The sequence below is a fragment of the Zingiber officinale genome, chromosome 3A (assembly GCF_018446385.1).
Source record: "Zingiber officinale cultivar Zhangliang chromosome 3A, Zo_v1.1, whole genome shotgun sequence".
Classification (NCBI taxonomy): domain Eukaryota; kingdom Viridiplantae; phylum Streptophyta; class Magnoliopsida; order Zingiberales; family Zingiberaceae; genus Zingiber; species Zingiber officinale.
Genome location: NC_055990.1, coordinates 66,515,465 through 66,532,070, shown reverse-complemented (window position 1 = coordinate 66,532,070; position 16,606 = coordinate 66,515,465). Strand labels below are relative to the sequence as shown.

Here is a 16,606-nt window from a genome sequence, read left to right as displayed (position 1 = left end):
TCATGGTTACTTAAGTGAAGTGCCACCTCATGGGAGTTACCAAGAGTTGTAACTCTTGGTATCCCATGGAGGTTACAAACCACTTAATTAGATGAAAAGAGTTTCATTTTACAAGTGTAACTCTCATTCAAGTGATCTTCCTCCTCCTAAGCTCTCTTCTTGCTCCTTCTCTTCTCTTGGTCGTGGGTTTCAAGCAAGGGAGAAGAAAGGAGAGTGAATCTAATCCAAGAAGAAAGGTTAGTGAAAGTCACATAGAGTTTTTAGAGGAGTGTGTTCTCTTCTTTTCTTTTCTTCATCTTCCAATCCTATCCGAGAGCATCAAGAAGTGCTAGCACACTTGTGGTGTTCTCTTCTCCATCCTTGAGTGTTAGAGAACACTTCTTGTTCGTGTGGATATCACTAGAGAGTTGTCTACGTTGACAACTTCGAGATCCGGCGTACCTTGGACTTGCGGGATTGCGAAGGGCATGCATCAAAGGTATAAAATGTTTTTCCTTTGTAGATCTACTGTTGTAACGACTCGCCTTCTACTAACTAAGCTGTAAGGTCGATCGTCACATTATGCCGTGCTAAACTATTCCCTGACCACCATTAAATGTAGGTGCGGAAGCTGTACTAACTGAAATTTTGCTAAACTACTAACATTTCTTGGTTCTATACATGCTAGGGGGTGTAAACTAACTATTCATAACATGTTTTACCTTCCCCATGGTCAAGGAACTGAACTTAAACATTTTCCCCCTAATATCAGACCTCCCAATCGATCCATTGATTGATTGGAATGTTGGATCGATCCAGTGATCGATCCAGCATGCTACTGTGCTCGAGGCAATATTCTGGATCGATCGGCTGATCGATCCAGACTGGTCAATCGATCCAGTGATCGATCCCCGAGCCTTCTGTTCACGACGGAATTGGCTAGATCGATCGGCTGATCGATCTCGATGCCTACTGTTCGCGAGACGAGTTGCCTAGTCGATCAATCGATCGATTGGAAACCCTCGAATCGATCAGCTGATCGATTCGAGTTTCTGATTTCGTGCCAAAGATCTGATTTCAGCACTGTCTCGTGCCAAATCACACATAATGACTCCAAAAATGACTAAGAACATCCTAACAATAATAACTAACATTCTAACATCATAAAAATAGTGTTCTAAATATAATAGAGTGCATGGTTAACTAATTCATAGCAATTAACATATTAAAGTGCAAAATGCTAAAACACTGAAAAGTTCTAATGTTTAAACCAAGCTTGCTAAAGTTCCCTAAGATCTCTATTCCAAGTTCCTGCCCACACACATCTTCGTAGCATTGCCCTCCAGCCTCCGCTAGTCCATCTTTCCTTTACCTTTATCTGCAGTATAAGGAAAAGAAAGTATCTATAAGCTTTCGCTTAGTAAGAAACCATCTAACTCACTAAAATATGCATGCGATGCATTTATGCTTTTAAAAACATGCTATCAAACATATGTTAAACTTGTTAAAACATGGCATACTGAAATCACTGAACATGAACACCAAAGCATGGCATACAAAGCTAACCATAAACTATCATGTGTATAAATAAAGAAGAACTGAGCTGAACATGAACTAAGCTAGACTGTAATTGAATTCAAACTCAACTAACATAACTGATCTTTGTGAGTTTTGAAAAGCTAATAATATAATAGATTAAAATACATAATCATACTGCTAATGGGCCCGGCAACTGTACATGCTATGCGCGCATCCCTAACTAGACCCGGGTTTGCAAGTCCCGAATTTAGTAGGGCTACTAGGTTATCTGAACCTAGGGACGACTGTGGGAGCCCAACCCAATGGATATCTAATCCAGTACAGTGCCACAGAAAAGTAAAATACTGAACATAAGCTAATAAATTCTTGTCTTGCTTTTACTAGGTTGTCTAAACCTAGGACTAGGTTATCTAAACCTAGAGGCGACTGTGGGAGCCCACCCATTGGACATCTAGTCCTGTAAAAGCTGGAGCAAGACTAAATAAGCTATAAAATGCTTCTATTGCATTTATCTAAGTTACTAAAATGCCTAAGTTGCATTTTTCTGTGCTAAACCTTTAATCGAACACTTGGTATGCGCAAATTTGCATCCTTTGTGTCGATAGTCTACATATTACTAAACTAATACATGAAATTCACACGAGAGCTACTTATACTGCACGTGAGGGGTTTCTTACCTCCTGTTCAGATTTTCTTACGATTCTAATCGCTAGATTTCCGGAGGAGACGATCCTTTCGACGACCTTCTCGCGTCTACGCGTTCCTCTCGCGGAGGGGAGCGTCCTCGTGTCGAAGTCGTCGCCGAAAAGTGCCCTTGGGCGGAACCCCTGCCTTCCTTGTGGTTGGCGCCAAGAGAGGAAGAAAAGGGAGAGGGGTTGGCGGAATTAGGTTGAGGAAAGGAGAAGTCTTGTTAAAAATTATCTCCTCACTAATTAATTCCCTATTTATATTAAGTGGTTAATCCCTCCCTACTCTAATTTAAATAAAGTTGTTTCCCTTTCCTTTCAGCACGGCCCTGCTGGGTTCACTTAGTTTACTAAAGCTATCTATAAGTCATAGGGTTCGCTAGGTCTCGGGTTCAATCCCCGCGTAGGCTATTTTACGGTCCTATTTATTTTTGCTACTTCCGCTACTCTAAAAATTCCATAAAAATATCTTAAAATTCCAGAAAAATCATAGAATATTTCTAAAATAATTTTGAGAATTTTTGGGCATTACAATCGTAGATCATAGTTTGAAACTCGTACTCGTATTTTCAAAAGTTTTCTTCGCACGGATCCAATGGCTAGGGGGTTTCAGGGTTTCCGCGACGTGAAAAAGCGGTTTTCGCGGCCCGAAAAACCCAACATTCATAAGTTTACATAAATGAGCATGCAACATATTTGAAATCATACATGCTTGAGTACATAGTCATCTTAAGAATCATATCATGCATAATTCATAACATACATAAATAACATGTTACTGATCTTGTCATAAAGCATGCATACTTAAACATAAAACATATCATAAGGGTCATCATCATGCATAATTCATGAGCATCCTTAATTAAGTACATAAATTATCGTAGACAACCATAATCATACATGGACAACATTTACTAGTATCTCCTAGTTCATATTCTAGTATGTGAGACACCTAGCAAAGTCATGATTGTGTCTCTAACCCTAGTTTCATAAGGTGGCCGAGAGTCACCATGCTAAGTTTTAGGTTACATCTACATATAAGCATGTGAACCTTAAATCAAATTCATGTCATAAGCTAATAAGAATATCATGAGCATAGGTAGTAGGTTCTAAGCTTCCTAACCCTTTTAACTTTGTTGTGGTCGAACCCCTAAAAGCATGGAATTAAGTTCTACAGGAGCATAAAAATAACAAACTACCTTCATATCATATCATAAGGAAAATTCATGGGCTTGCTAAGTTTAAGTTTAAACTTTCTTGAATCCTAGATTATAGTTATGGCCGTGAGTTCATAAAAAAAAGTAACTTCTAAGCAACATACAACATGAATGCTTAGCTAATTTCATAGCATATCAAAAGAAGTCTATGAACATACTGAATTATGTTTGGAGCTTCATGAACCTTAAGAATTCATCATGGCCGAACTTCATCACATAGGAAATGAACTTCTAAGCAACATATAAGCATGAATTTCTAGCAAATTTTATAACATATCATAAGAAAGTCTATGAGCATACTAACTTAGGTTTTGAGCTTCATGAACCCTAAAATGTTATCATGGCCGAAACATCATACAACTAGGAAATGAACTTCTAAGCAACATATAAGCATGAATTTCTTGCAAATTTTATAACATATCATAAGAAAGTCTATGAGCATACTAACTTAGGTTTTGAGGTTCATGAACCCTAAAAAGTTATCATGGCCAAAACATCATACAACAAGAAGTAGACTTCTATGCAACCTATGAACATGAATATCTAGCCAATTTGATAACATATCACAAAGAAGCCTATGAACATGCTAAATTAGGGTTGGAGCTTTATGAAACCCTAAAACTCTATCATGGCCGAAACTTCATAAGCTAAGAAGTAAACTTCTAAGCAACATGTAAACATGAATCTCTAGCTACTTTCATAACACATCAATAAGAAATCCATGAGCATGGTAAATTAGGTTTTAAGCTTCATGAACCCTAAAATTTCATCATGGCCGAAACTTCATAAGCTAAGAAGTAAACTTCTAAGCAACATGTAAACATGAATCTCTAGCTACTTTCATAACGCATCATAAAGAAATCCATGAGCATGGTAAATTAGGTTTTTAAGCTTCGTGAACCCTAAAATATCATCATGGCCGAAACTTCCTCAATCAAGAAATAACTTCAAAACAACATATGAACATGAATCTCTAACAAATTTCATAACACATCATAAATAAATCCATGAGCATGTTAAACTAAATTTTTTTAGCTTTATGAACCCTAAATTTTCATCATGGCCGAACCTTATAAAAAGAGAAGATCAATAACATATTAATAAGAAGATCAAACTTAAACATCATACAACATAATTTCTTTTTAACTAAATTCATATCATCACCTACTATGATTCATGAGCATGGTTTTCTTCTCTTTTTATTTTTTTTTCAAGAGTTCAAATCTTTCGAAAATACCGTAAGCGACTTGTACCACAGGTGAGGGAATACTTACTTCCTTATTTGATTTACTTAAGGGAAATATCTTGCTTGTGGAGCCTTCCTAGAGAGGGGTCCTCCTTTGTTTTTTTGGATCTCGGCAAGGAGAGGTGAGGAGAGATCTTGGTCACGGTGAGGAGGAGGAGGAAGGAGGAAGAGGAGAAAATGAGTTTTCCTCTTAAATTTCCCTTTTATTCATCATGAGAGAAGGAAGGGAAAATGTACTTTTCCTTCTCCTTTCTTTTATTTCTCCTTAATGAAAAGAGGAAGCAAGAATCCTCTTTTCTTTTGAGAGGGAGAAGGCAACTCTAACTTCTCCTTCTCAATGAAAAAGCTCTTTTATTACTCTTAACTATATTGTTAATTCTCTCTTTAATAATAACTTCTCTTGGTCTATTGGTTAACACCTACATATATCTAGTAAGAGGTCCAAGGTTCAAGCCTTGGTCATCTCTTTTTGGTTCTATTTTATTTTATTATTTTCGCACATTTACACAATAGGCCTATTTTTTTTCATGATAAAAATATATCTAAAATCTTGCTGAGTACTCCATGGTTGTTACAGTCCCCCATACCTCATAAAAGTTCGTCCTCGAACTTAAAATAGCTCCGGGTACTTCGGTGGCCTACAACTTCTGGCTGAGTGCATCAGCCACCTTGTTCACTTTTCCCGGATGATAAAAGATCTCGCAGTCATAGTCCTTGACTAGCTCAAGCCATCTTCTTTGTCTCATGTTCAGGTCCTTCTGTGTGAAGAAATATTTCAGACTTTGGTGATCTGTATGGATCTTACACTGTGCTCCATATAGATAATGTCTCCATATCTTAAGAGCAAAAACCACGGCTGCTAGTTCCAAATCATGGGTAGGATAATTTTTCTCGTGTTCCTTGAGTTGCCTGGAGGAATAGGCAGTGACTTTGCTATTTTGCATGAGTACAGCTCCGAGTCCTAATTTAGAAGCGTCGCTATACATATCAAATCCTTCGTTGCTTTCCGGAAGAATAAGAATTGGAGCATTGGTCAGTCTCTTTTTCAGTTCTGTGAAGCTCTTCTCGCAGTCATCTGTCCATTCATACTTCTTATTTTTCCGAGTGAGGGCTGTCATTGGTGCTGCGATTCTGGAGAAACCCTCTACAAACTTCCGATAATAACCTGCTAGTCCGAGGAAACTCCTGATTTCGCTGGCATTCCTTGGCCTATTCCAGTTACTGCCAGCTTCGATCTTGATTGGGTCTACCATTACTCCATCCCTAGAGATAACATGACCCAGAAATGATACTTGGTCGAGCCAAAATTCGCATTTGGAGAATTTTGCATACAATTGCTTTTCCCAAAGAATTTGTAAAATTATTTCCAGGTGTTTAGCATGCTCTTCCTGGGTTCTCGAATAAATGAGAATATCATCGATAAAAACAATCACAAATTTGTCGAGATATATTGAGAATACCTTGTTCATCAGGTCCATGAATAGAGCAGGAGCATTTGTCACCCCAAAGGGCATTACTACGAACTCATAATGTCCATATCTTGTTCGGAAGGTCGTTTTCGGTATATCATCTTGTTTCACCTTCACTTGATGATAGCCAGATCTCAAGTCAATCTTGGAGAAAACAGTGGCCCCCTTCAACTGGTCGAACAGATCATCAATCCGTGGTAGGGGATATCTGTTCTTGATTGTAACTTTATTCAGTGCTCGATAATCTATGCACATTCGCATAGACCCATCTTTCTTTTTAACGAACAGTATCGGAGCCCCCCATGGTGAGTGACTAGGTCGGATAAGTCCCTTGTCGAGCAACTCCCGTAGCTGTTTTTGAAGTTCCTCCAATTCAGCCGGCACCATACGGTAAGGTGCTTTAGAGATCGGCTTTGTTCCAGGGATCAATTCAATTTCGAACTCGATTTCTCGGTCAGGTGCTAACCCTGGTAGTTCATCCGGGAATACCTCTGGGTAGTTACATACGACTTTGACATCTTTTGGCTTCAGTTCCCTTGCCTGATTTGTATCAACCACATGAGCTAGAAACCCAGTGCATCCACCATCTAACATCTTCTGTGCCTTTAAAGCTGATAAAAACTTTTTAACTTCTTTCTTGTTTTCTCCAATGAATTCGAAGGTCGGTTCTGCTTCAAGCTGGAAAATTACTCTTCTTTTTCCGCACTCTATCAAAGCTCTGTATTTACTCAGGAAATCCATGCCCAGTATAATATCATAATCCTGCATGTCCAGAACTATCAGATTACAGTAGAGTTCTCTGTCTGCAATTCTGACGGGTGCGACTCGCAGTATATGTGTGGATGGCATCACATCTCCCGATGGTAACGTTGTTAAAAATTTGCAGTCTAAGGTTTGGGGTGGCATGTCTATCTTTCCCGTGAAAGGTGTAGAAATAAACGAGTGTGTTTCCCCAGTGTCAAACAACACAGTAGCATACTGATTAAAGACAATTATCTGACCTGTGACGACCGTGGAAGCATTGGCCGCATCCTCCTTGGTGATGGAGAAAATTCTGGCATCCGTCGCTACTAGTGGAGCTTCCAGTCTCCCTTGGCTTATCTGCGGGCCTTCTATTGCAGCTTGCATCAGGTGTAGCTGTGGAAGCGCACCTTTGTTCTGGACCTGCGGAGGGATAGGTGTCTGGATCTGAGTAGGGCAGTTCCGAGCCATATGTCCTTCCATTCCATAGTTGTAGCACCTGTTAGTACCTATACGGCATGTCCTCGGGTGCTTCTTTCCGCAAGTAGTACATTGAGGGAACATGAGTTGCTTGCTTGCTGGACCACTCTTGGAATCACTCCATTGCTTCCTCTTGCCACTATGATTTCCTTTCCAGCTGGTTCAGTTACTTTGTGATTTCTGTCCCCCTGACTGAGTCTAATTCTTGCCCTCATTCATTGCCTTTTGATAGTGTTCCGTGATCAGAGCGCTGCTGATTAATTCTTCGGCGGTCTGCGGTCTATTAACTCCGCCGGCCACGTTTAGGGCTATCTCAGGTCTGAGCATCTTCAGCATAAGTCTAACCCTTTCTCTCTCTGTACTGACCAACTCTGGGCACAGGCGTGCTAGGCGGTTGAATTTCTTAACGGCTTCATTGACTGATATATCACTTTGCCGGAACTCGGTGAATTCATCATAGTGTTTATTTGTGACTCGCATATGGAAAAATTCTTCAAAAAATTCTGTCTCGAAGTCTGTCCACGTCATCTGATTTACTTGTCTTTTTTCCTTCACTCTATACCACCACATCCTAGCATCTCCGGTAAGGCAGAATGATGCACATTTGACTTTCTCGTGTTCAGGCCAATCCAGTAACTCCACTATGCTCTCCATAGTCTTGAACCAGGCCTGTGCGTCCCATGGTTCACAGTTTCCGGAGAAAGCTTCTGGCTTCAGTCTCTGCCACTGAATCAGATATGCCTCCTGACGAACCACTGGAGCTGGACCTACTGGTGGTGCAGGTGCCGGTGGTACTGGAACAACTATAGGCATTACTGGTACTACATTCTGGTGTCTTGGCGGGGTAACAGGATTCCCCTGTTGATTCAGCAGAGCAGTGATCATTTGCTGCTGTTCCGTAACTTGACGCTGGAGCTCGGTAACTACATGCGTCAGATCAGGTGGAGGTGTTGTTTCCTCTGCTCTGGTATTACGTCTTCTAGCCATCCTTATCTTCATTAATGACAATAGAGCTAGCGTAAGTTATTATCATTCCTAACCAGACTAACGAAAGGTTAACGTCATTTCTAACTATTTGTAAGTTTGTTGTGTTATCATCCCTAACCTACCATCATGCAACCTAAACTAAAACTGTGACTAAAAAAAAATAAAGTAAGCATGTATATTACTAAAGCATCATATATAAAATAATTAAATAAACTGAGCATAAGCATCATAAATAAAATAAGTAAACTGAGCATAAACATCATAAATAAAATAAATAAACAAACTGAGCATAAGCATCATAAAAGAAATATACTAATCATAAAAATTTTCTTACTTGGAGCGGCAGAAAGAGACTCGATGTGTGCAGTGGGAAGGCTAACTTGGCTCTGATACCAAACTGTAACGCCCGTCCTCCTTGCTACTAAAAGGGACGGGGCTACTTACTTACTTAACTATTCCAGGATACATGCATATTTAAAATTTCTTTCTTATAACATAAAGCAGCGGAAATATCATAAAGTTATACTGGAATGTAACATAAATACAAATGGTTCATGTCGAACATAACAAAATATTAAAGCAGGTCTTATTTGTCTTAGCCGAGCCACTGCCACACACACCTCCTTGCCTCTCCTGCAGCTCCCTTAGGTCATCCATCCCTTGCCTTTATCTGTGGTACAAGGAAGTAAGCTATGAGCACACTAGCTCAGTAAGATTCTTTCCTACTCATAAAAACCGTATCTCAAGCATAATCATATAAGCATATCATCAATGAAGACATAATCATCTAACAATATGTAATGTGAGCATAGTTCCTTATCATAACATATCCTTATGAATCATGTTTCTAACATATCATAAATAAGAGATCATGTGAGGTGAATCATGAGAAATATAACATATCACCAAGTTATATAAAACTTAAAAGAAACATATCATATATGAATGGGTGCATTATGCAAAATATCCTTTTTAAAACATATGCCATGTCGAGTGCAAGATGTCTTTAAATATATCTTTTAATACTTAAACATAATATCATCATCATGAGGGCCCGGCTTGTACCACATACATACATAAATGCGCGCAATCCCTAGGATAGGGTAGCTAGCCCCGAACCTACTAGGGATCTAGACCCGTTCATAGTCCGTCAGCCTAGGGGCGTACTAAGGAGCCCATCCCTTTTTACTAGACCCGTTCATAGTCCGTCGGTCTAGGGGCGCTTATGGAGCCCACCCTTGGTATAAGCCATACAAAGTAAAGTACATGTCATGCATATCATATCATCATAACTGTCATATCATATCATCATAGATGTCATGCTCTTGTTTTAACCTGAAGAGTGCTCTTAATCCCAACTTAAGGGAAGCAACTCTTTGCCATTTTCTTATCATATCATAAGGCATACATTCTTGACACATAACCATCATATAAAACCATTATCATGCTTGGTTCATAAGCTTACATAAATGAGCATGCAACATATTTGAAATCATACTTGCTTGAGTACATAGTCATCTTAAGAATCATATCATGCATAATTCATAACATACATAAATAACATGTTACTGATCTTGTCATAAAGCATGCATACTTAAACATAAAACATATCATAAGGGTCATCATCATGCATAATTCATGAGGATCCTTAATTAAGTACATAAATTATCGTAGACAACCATAATCATACATGGACAACATTTACTAGTATCTCCTAGTTCATATTCTAGTATGTGAGACACCTAGCAAAGTCATGATTGGGTCTCTAACCCTAGTTTCATAAGGTGGCCGAGAGTCACCATGCTAAGTTTTAGGTTACATCTACATATAAGCATGTGAACCTTAAATCAAATTCATGTCATAAGCTAATAAGAATATCATGAGCATAGGTAGTAGGTTCTAAGCTTCCTAACCCTTTTAACTTAGTTGTGGCCAAACCCCTAAAAGCATGGAATTAAGTTCTACATGAGCATAAAAATAACAAACTACCTTCATATCATATCATAAGGAAAATTCATGGGCTTGCTAAGTTTAAGTTTAAACTTTCTTGAATCCTAGATTATAGTTATGGCCGAGAGTTCATAAAAAAAAAGTAACTTCTAAGCAACATACAACATGAATGCTTAGCTAATTTCATAACATATCATAAGAAGTCTATGAACATACTGAATTAGGTTTGGAGCTTCATGAACCTTAAGAATTCATCATGGCCGAACTTCATCACATAGGAAATGAACTTCTAAGCAACATATAAGCATGAATTTCTAGCAAATTTTATAACATATCATAAGAAAGTCTATGAGCATACTAACTTAGGTTTTGAGCTTCATGAACCCTAAAAAGTTATCATGGCCGAAACATCATACAACTAGGAAATGAACTTCTAAGCAACATATAAGCATAAATTTCTAGCAAATTTTATAACATATCATAAGAAAGTCTATGAGCATACTAACTTAGGTTTTGAGCTTCATGAACCCTAAAAAGTTATCATGGCCGAAACATCATACAACAAGAAGTAGACTTCTAAGCAACCTATGAACATGAATACCTAGCCAATTTGATAACATATCACAAAGAAGCCTATGAACATACTAAATTAGGGTTGGAGATTTATGAAACCCTAAAACTCTATCATGGCCGAAACTTCATAAGCTAAGAAGTAAACTTCTAAGCAACATGTAAACATGAATCTCTAGCTACTTTCATAACACATCAATAAGAAATCCATGAGCATGGTAAATTAGGTTTTAAGCTTCATGAACCCTAAAATTTCATCATGGCCGAAACTTCATAAGCTAAGAAGTAAACTTCTAAGCAACATGTAAACATGAATCTCTAGCTACTTTCATAACGCATCATAAAGAAATCCATGAGCATGGTAAATTAGGTTTTTAAGCTTCATGAACCCTAAAATCTCATCATGGCCGAAACTTCCTCAAGCAAGAAATAACTTCTAAACAACATATGAACATGAATCTCTAACAAATTTCATAACACATCATAAATAAATCCATGAGCATGTTAAACTAAATTTTTTTAGCTTTATGAACCCTAAATTTTCATCATGGCCGAACCTTATAAAAAGAGAAGATCAATAACATATTAATAAGAAGATCAAACTTAAACATCATACAACATAATTTTTTTTAACTAAATTCATATCATCACCTACTAAGATTCATGAGCATGGTTTTCTTCTCTTTTTATTTTTTTTTCAAGAGTTCAAATCTTTCGAAAATAACGTAAGCAACTTGTACCACAGGTGAGGGAATACTTACTTCCTTATTTGATTTACTTAAGGGAAATATCTTGCTTGTGGAGCCTTCCTAGAGAGGGGTCCTCCTTTGTTTTTTTGGATCTCGGCAAGGAGAGGTGAGGAGAGATCTTGGTCACGGTGAGGAGGAGGAGGAAGGAGGAAGAGGAGAAAATGAGTTTTCCTCTTAAATTTCCCTTTTATTCATCATGAGAGAAGGAAGGGAAAATGTACTTTTCCTTCTCCTTTCTTTTATTTCTCCTTAATGAAAAGAGGAAGCAAGAATCCTCTTTTCTTTTGAGAGGGAGAAGGCAACTCTAACTTCTCCTTCTCAATGAAAAAGCTCTTTTCTTACTCTTAACTATATTGTTACTTCTCTCTTTAATAATAACTTCTCTTGGTCTATTGGTTAACACCTACATATCTCTAGTAAGAGGTCCAAGGTTCAAGCCTTGGTCATCTCTTTTTGGTTCTATTTTATTTTATTATTTTCGCACATTTACACAATAGGCATATTTTTATTCATGATAAAAATATATCTAAAATCTTGCTAAGTACTCCATGGGTGTTACACATGGAGGCGCCTCGGACACTATTCATCCGAGGTCAAATGTGTTTTTGTTCCTGTAAAATGTGTTAGTCCCAAACACAAACCCTAAAAAACAAAGTTAGCATAGAAATATGATTAAATATATAATCAACAGTTATCGGACTGTCTGGGTCTAACTTCGGATTTCCAACCGGAAACCCTAGGTCGACCCGACGCCTATTGTTCCCTCTACGGGGAACGCGCCCTCACCTACTCCACTAAGGAGATTTACATGTTGCCAGTGTGATCCTCTAGATCGACTGGACTTTTGCTCAGCGTTCGAAGCTTCCGGACTTTCTGCTGGACTTCCGCTTCCCGACCCATCCAGTCTTTCACCTGGTTCGCGACATCAGGACTTTCCACCTAGGGTTACCCCCCTAGGACTTTTGCCTGAAGCTCTCGACCCGCCAAGACTTTTCGCATAGGGTTACCACCTCCTATGACTTAGGGTTACCACCCCTAGGGGTTTTCACCTATCTAACCGCAGCTAGGACTTTCCTGAAACACTCAATTAAGTACATTAGATCACAAAACAACTTAACTTTGAATTCCTTTGCAATTATCAAAACAACGGTCGATCTTCGGATGCTTCCTGCACCAACACATTCAATCAAGCATGGTAATTAAGCCCTAATCACAACAATCCACACAAGAAAGAATAGATACAAATAGGGCAAAATTATAGAAATAGGAAATTGTCACATCCACAAGAGTTTTACATCAAATCATCCTTATAATTACTCCAAGATGGTGGAGGAACGCCCTAAATCTTCTTTCCCTCCCAAAAGGGAGAAGATCCCCTTTGAAATGAAGAAGAAACCTTTATATAGAAGGGGAAATTCGGGCGCCACACGACCCCAGGACCTGGCCGTGTGTGGTACACGGCCTGGCTCTCTCCCCTCTTTGCTTGTCTCACAAGGTCGTGTGTGAGACACGACAATGGCTTACTTCTGCCAATGCTCCCCTTGCACGGCCGTGTAGATCTACACAACCTGCACTACCTCCGCCTCTGGAAACCTGGCACGGCCGTGTGGTGTACACGACCAGAGCCCTCTTGCTCACTGGAAACTCAGCACAGTCGTGTGGTGTACACGGCCAGGGCTTCTCTGGTCTCTGGAAATCTTACATGGTCGTGTGGTGTACACGGCCAGGGCTCCATTTGGCTTCAAATCTTGGCACGACCGTGTGAGGTTCACACGGCCGAGCCATCTTCCTTTCCTGCTACAGCTACACGACCAAGGATTTCCACACGGCCTGGGCAACCCCCCATGGCAGGGCAGTGTGAGGTACAAGAATGGTGCCTTCCTCCTTTGCTTTGCTTGCAGATTTGGCCTTGAACACAAAACCTTCACCAAATTTGACTCCTGTGTACAGAAAATGCACAAAAGTAGATCTCTGAACAAAAAGAGTAAATATGCTAAAAGAAAAGCTGGAAGTATGAAAATACATAGACAAAGCATGTTCGAAGTGTGTGAATGTGCGTCAAAACATGCTAAACAAGTGTATACAATATACGCACATTACACCCCTTGACTTAAACCTTTGCTTGTCATCAAGCAAAATGCTGTAATCTAAATTCATATGTTCTACAATGCTCTCATATCCCTAATCCATTCTCCTAACTCTATCAAAAAGTTTCATTGACAAGCATGATCATGGAATCAAGTTAAGTATGACTCAAGCATAAGTTCTTGTGCACAGTGCAAAGTAACTCAAAACTCTTCAAGTTTCAATCTATGTCTTAGTTAAGTCATCATCAAATTTGAATTCCTAATGTTTCCGGTGATAGACAAGTAACCAGTGATAGATACTTACTTGCCACACACTTGGTTCATATTTCTCAATCAACCCAAGGTCTCAAAGGCATGCTCAATCTCAAGAGAAGCTAAGCAGTCATTTCCCCAATAACCTAACTCGGTCTCAAAGGGGTGACTTGCTAGATTCCACTCACGACAACTGTTTTTTATATCCCTTATTCACTTTTTTTTTTGTTTTTTTTTCACTTTTTTTTCATAAGTATTTGCATTGTGCAAATCTTATTTACAAATGTACTTTTAGCACAAATGTTGGGATATTTTGATTTTTCCAAATGAGCTTACATGAGTTGAGCCTCATCCAGTAGCCAAAATGAAGTTTGAGAAATCACCATGCATGGAAATCAAGTACTAAACAAACAAAATGAATCATGACTATTTCAATGATATCAACCATTCAAGCATCAAGTATAGGTGAAGTAAAGATAAGATCCTTAAGGTCAAGCCAAGACTAAAACTCATCTCCATATGATACTTAGCTTACATCATGCTACCTAAGATAGAGAAAAGAGGTACATTAAGCATACTACTAGCATCACTTAAAACATCATGAAGCTAGATAATGAGCGTGCTAACATTTAATCTTGAAGACAAGAAAGCATATAAATGATGTTTTGATGTTCTCAAGATGTATGCCACAAAAATTTTCAAAGGATAGTCAAGTGACTATCAAAAATCAAGCAATCTAAGTAAGAACAAATGCAAAGAAAAAACTAAACATGCAGAAAACAAGCAAAAACTGAAAACTAGAATGTATAAAGAAAAAGAAAAATCAGGTTCGACACCCCCCAGACTTAAACTTTTCATCATCCCGATGAAATCAATATGGTGGAGGAGGTGGTAAATCAGGAAATTCAGGAAGAGGAAAAGGGAAGGAATTAATAAACCACCTTACTTCTTCTCTAAAAAACATATGATACTCAAACAGTTTATCAACATCATCTTGGAAAAATCTCATATAGCCTCGAAAATCTTCATTAAATTCCATATGGGCTCTATAAGAATTCATAAATCGAGAAATCTTTTCACACAATTCTCTCTCACTTTTGAAACATTCTAGCAGTTTTTTAAATTGTTCCTCTTCCATGGGTTCATTACTAGTGAGAAAATTTTTAGTCAAATCTAATTCATTATGAACATTGTCTAGAATAGAATGAAGTTCTTGGAAATTAAAACTATGAACATCACGATTAACCAAAGGAACTCTTTTTGAAGCTAAAGTTGACAATGTTTTAGAATGTTGACTTGCTAATTTCAAACGTCAATTTTCCTTAATATGAATGGTAGTGAAATCATGATTTGGCAGTCTTAAAGGGAAATTATTCTTAATAAGAAAACTATATCCATGTTCTTTATGTCTTATCATCTTTATTGCTAAACATGAATCCAAGTCTAATCTACAAGAGTTATCAATCATTTCCAATTCACTTAAATCACACCCTAATACCAAAGTAACCTGAGTTAACAATCCTCCTAAAACAATAGGTGTAGTAGAGTCAGATTTCCCAAGTTTCACTAAATGTTTAAGGAAGAAATAGCCAGAATATTGCAACATTTTCAACAATTGCCCATAAACAATACAAGTCCACAAGTCTTACTAACCCCTCTTTATCTTCTCTCCCAAATATAGTATTTTTCATGACTAAATAAGCATATCTGAAAATGGGGTTAATGATGTGAAGAGCTCTCGAATTGTGAGGGTTAAAATATGACTGTTCAGAAATGTGTTGCCAAAAATATGAATTTTTGAACTGAGGTAAAATTGTACACACATCATTCTTTGGCAACTCATGACAAGTATTAAAATCACTTAACGTCCATTCATAATTCTCATTAAATAGTCAAAATTTTAGTTTACCCCCACGTTGAATATTATCAACCATTATAGAACTTAAAAATTTAAAAACAATTCTAGGGTAAGTAGGGTATTTCATATTCATTAAACCACTCCAACCTATTCTTTCAAATAACCAATTTAAATCATCCTTAAACCCTAATATTTCCAAAGTTTCATCATCCATAAATTTGGTACTCACAAGGGGACGTTTACATAAGGAAGAATACCTAAGATGTTGTTCCTCGCTAAAGAAAATAATACCAAAGTCATTAGAAATACCTTGGAAACAAGAATTTCTTTCTTTTGTTGCAACCATCTTCTCCTTCCCTTTCCTTGTAGAAGAAGTTCCCCTTATCACATTTTCCATGGTAGAAGAGATTTGAGCCTTAAAAATAAGAATGAGAAGAGTAAATTAGAAGTGGTAGTTTGAAACCCTAGAGATAAGGAAATGAGAGAGGAAGAGGAAGAAGAAAAGGGGGTGCGGCCGTGTGCCGCCCACACCCAATGCCCTAACCCCTTTTAAGGGTGTGGACTGGGCCATGTATTATTGCACGTCCTAATTCATTTTTCTTCGCACGGCCGTGTCTGAGACACGACCATGCCCATCTCTTTCTCGGGATATCTTACACGGTCGTGCCAATTGGCACGACCTCATCCTGCTTCTCCTTCAGAAACCATACACGACCGTGTCTGGGACACGACCTCACCAGCTTCCTTCTCTGGAATCAGCACATGGTCGTGTCGGATGACACGGCTAGTGCATGCT

The 16,606-nt window shown here is 38.3% G+C and overlaps 1 protein-coding gene across 1 annotated transcript in view; it reads right to left on the bottom strand.

Annotated features, from left to right (window-relative positions):
- Positions 1-16,606, bottom strand: part of LOC122050456 (protein NEDD1-like) — a 100,834-nt gene that overhangs the window by 71,169 nt on the left and 13,059 nt on the right. The window contains exon 6 of the mRNA XM_042611358.1: positions 6,248-6,676. Coding sequence (XP_042467292.1) covers positions 6,248-6,676 — 429 coding nt within the window. The remainder of the gene's footprint in view (positions 1-6,247; positions 6,677-16,606) is intronic.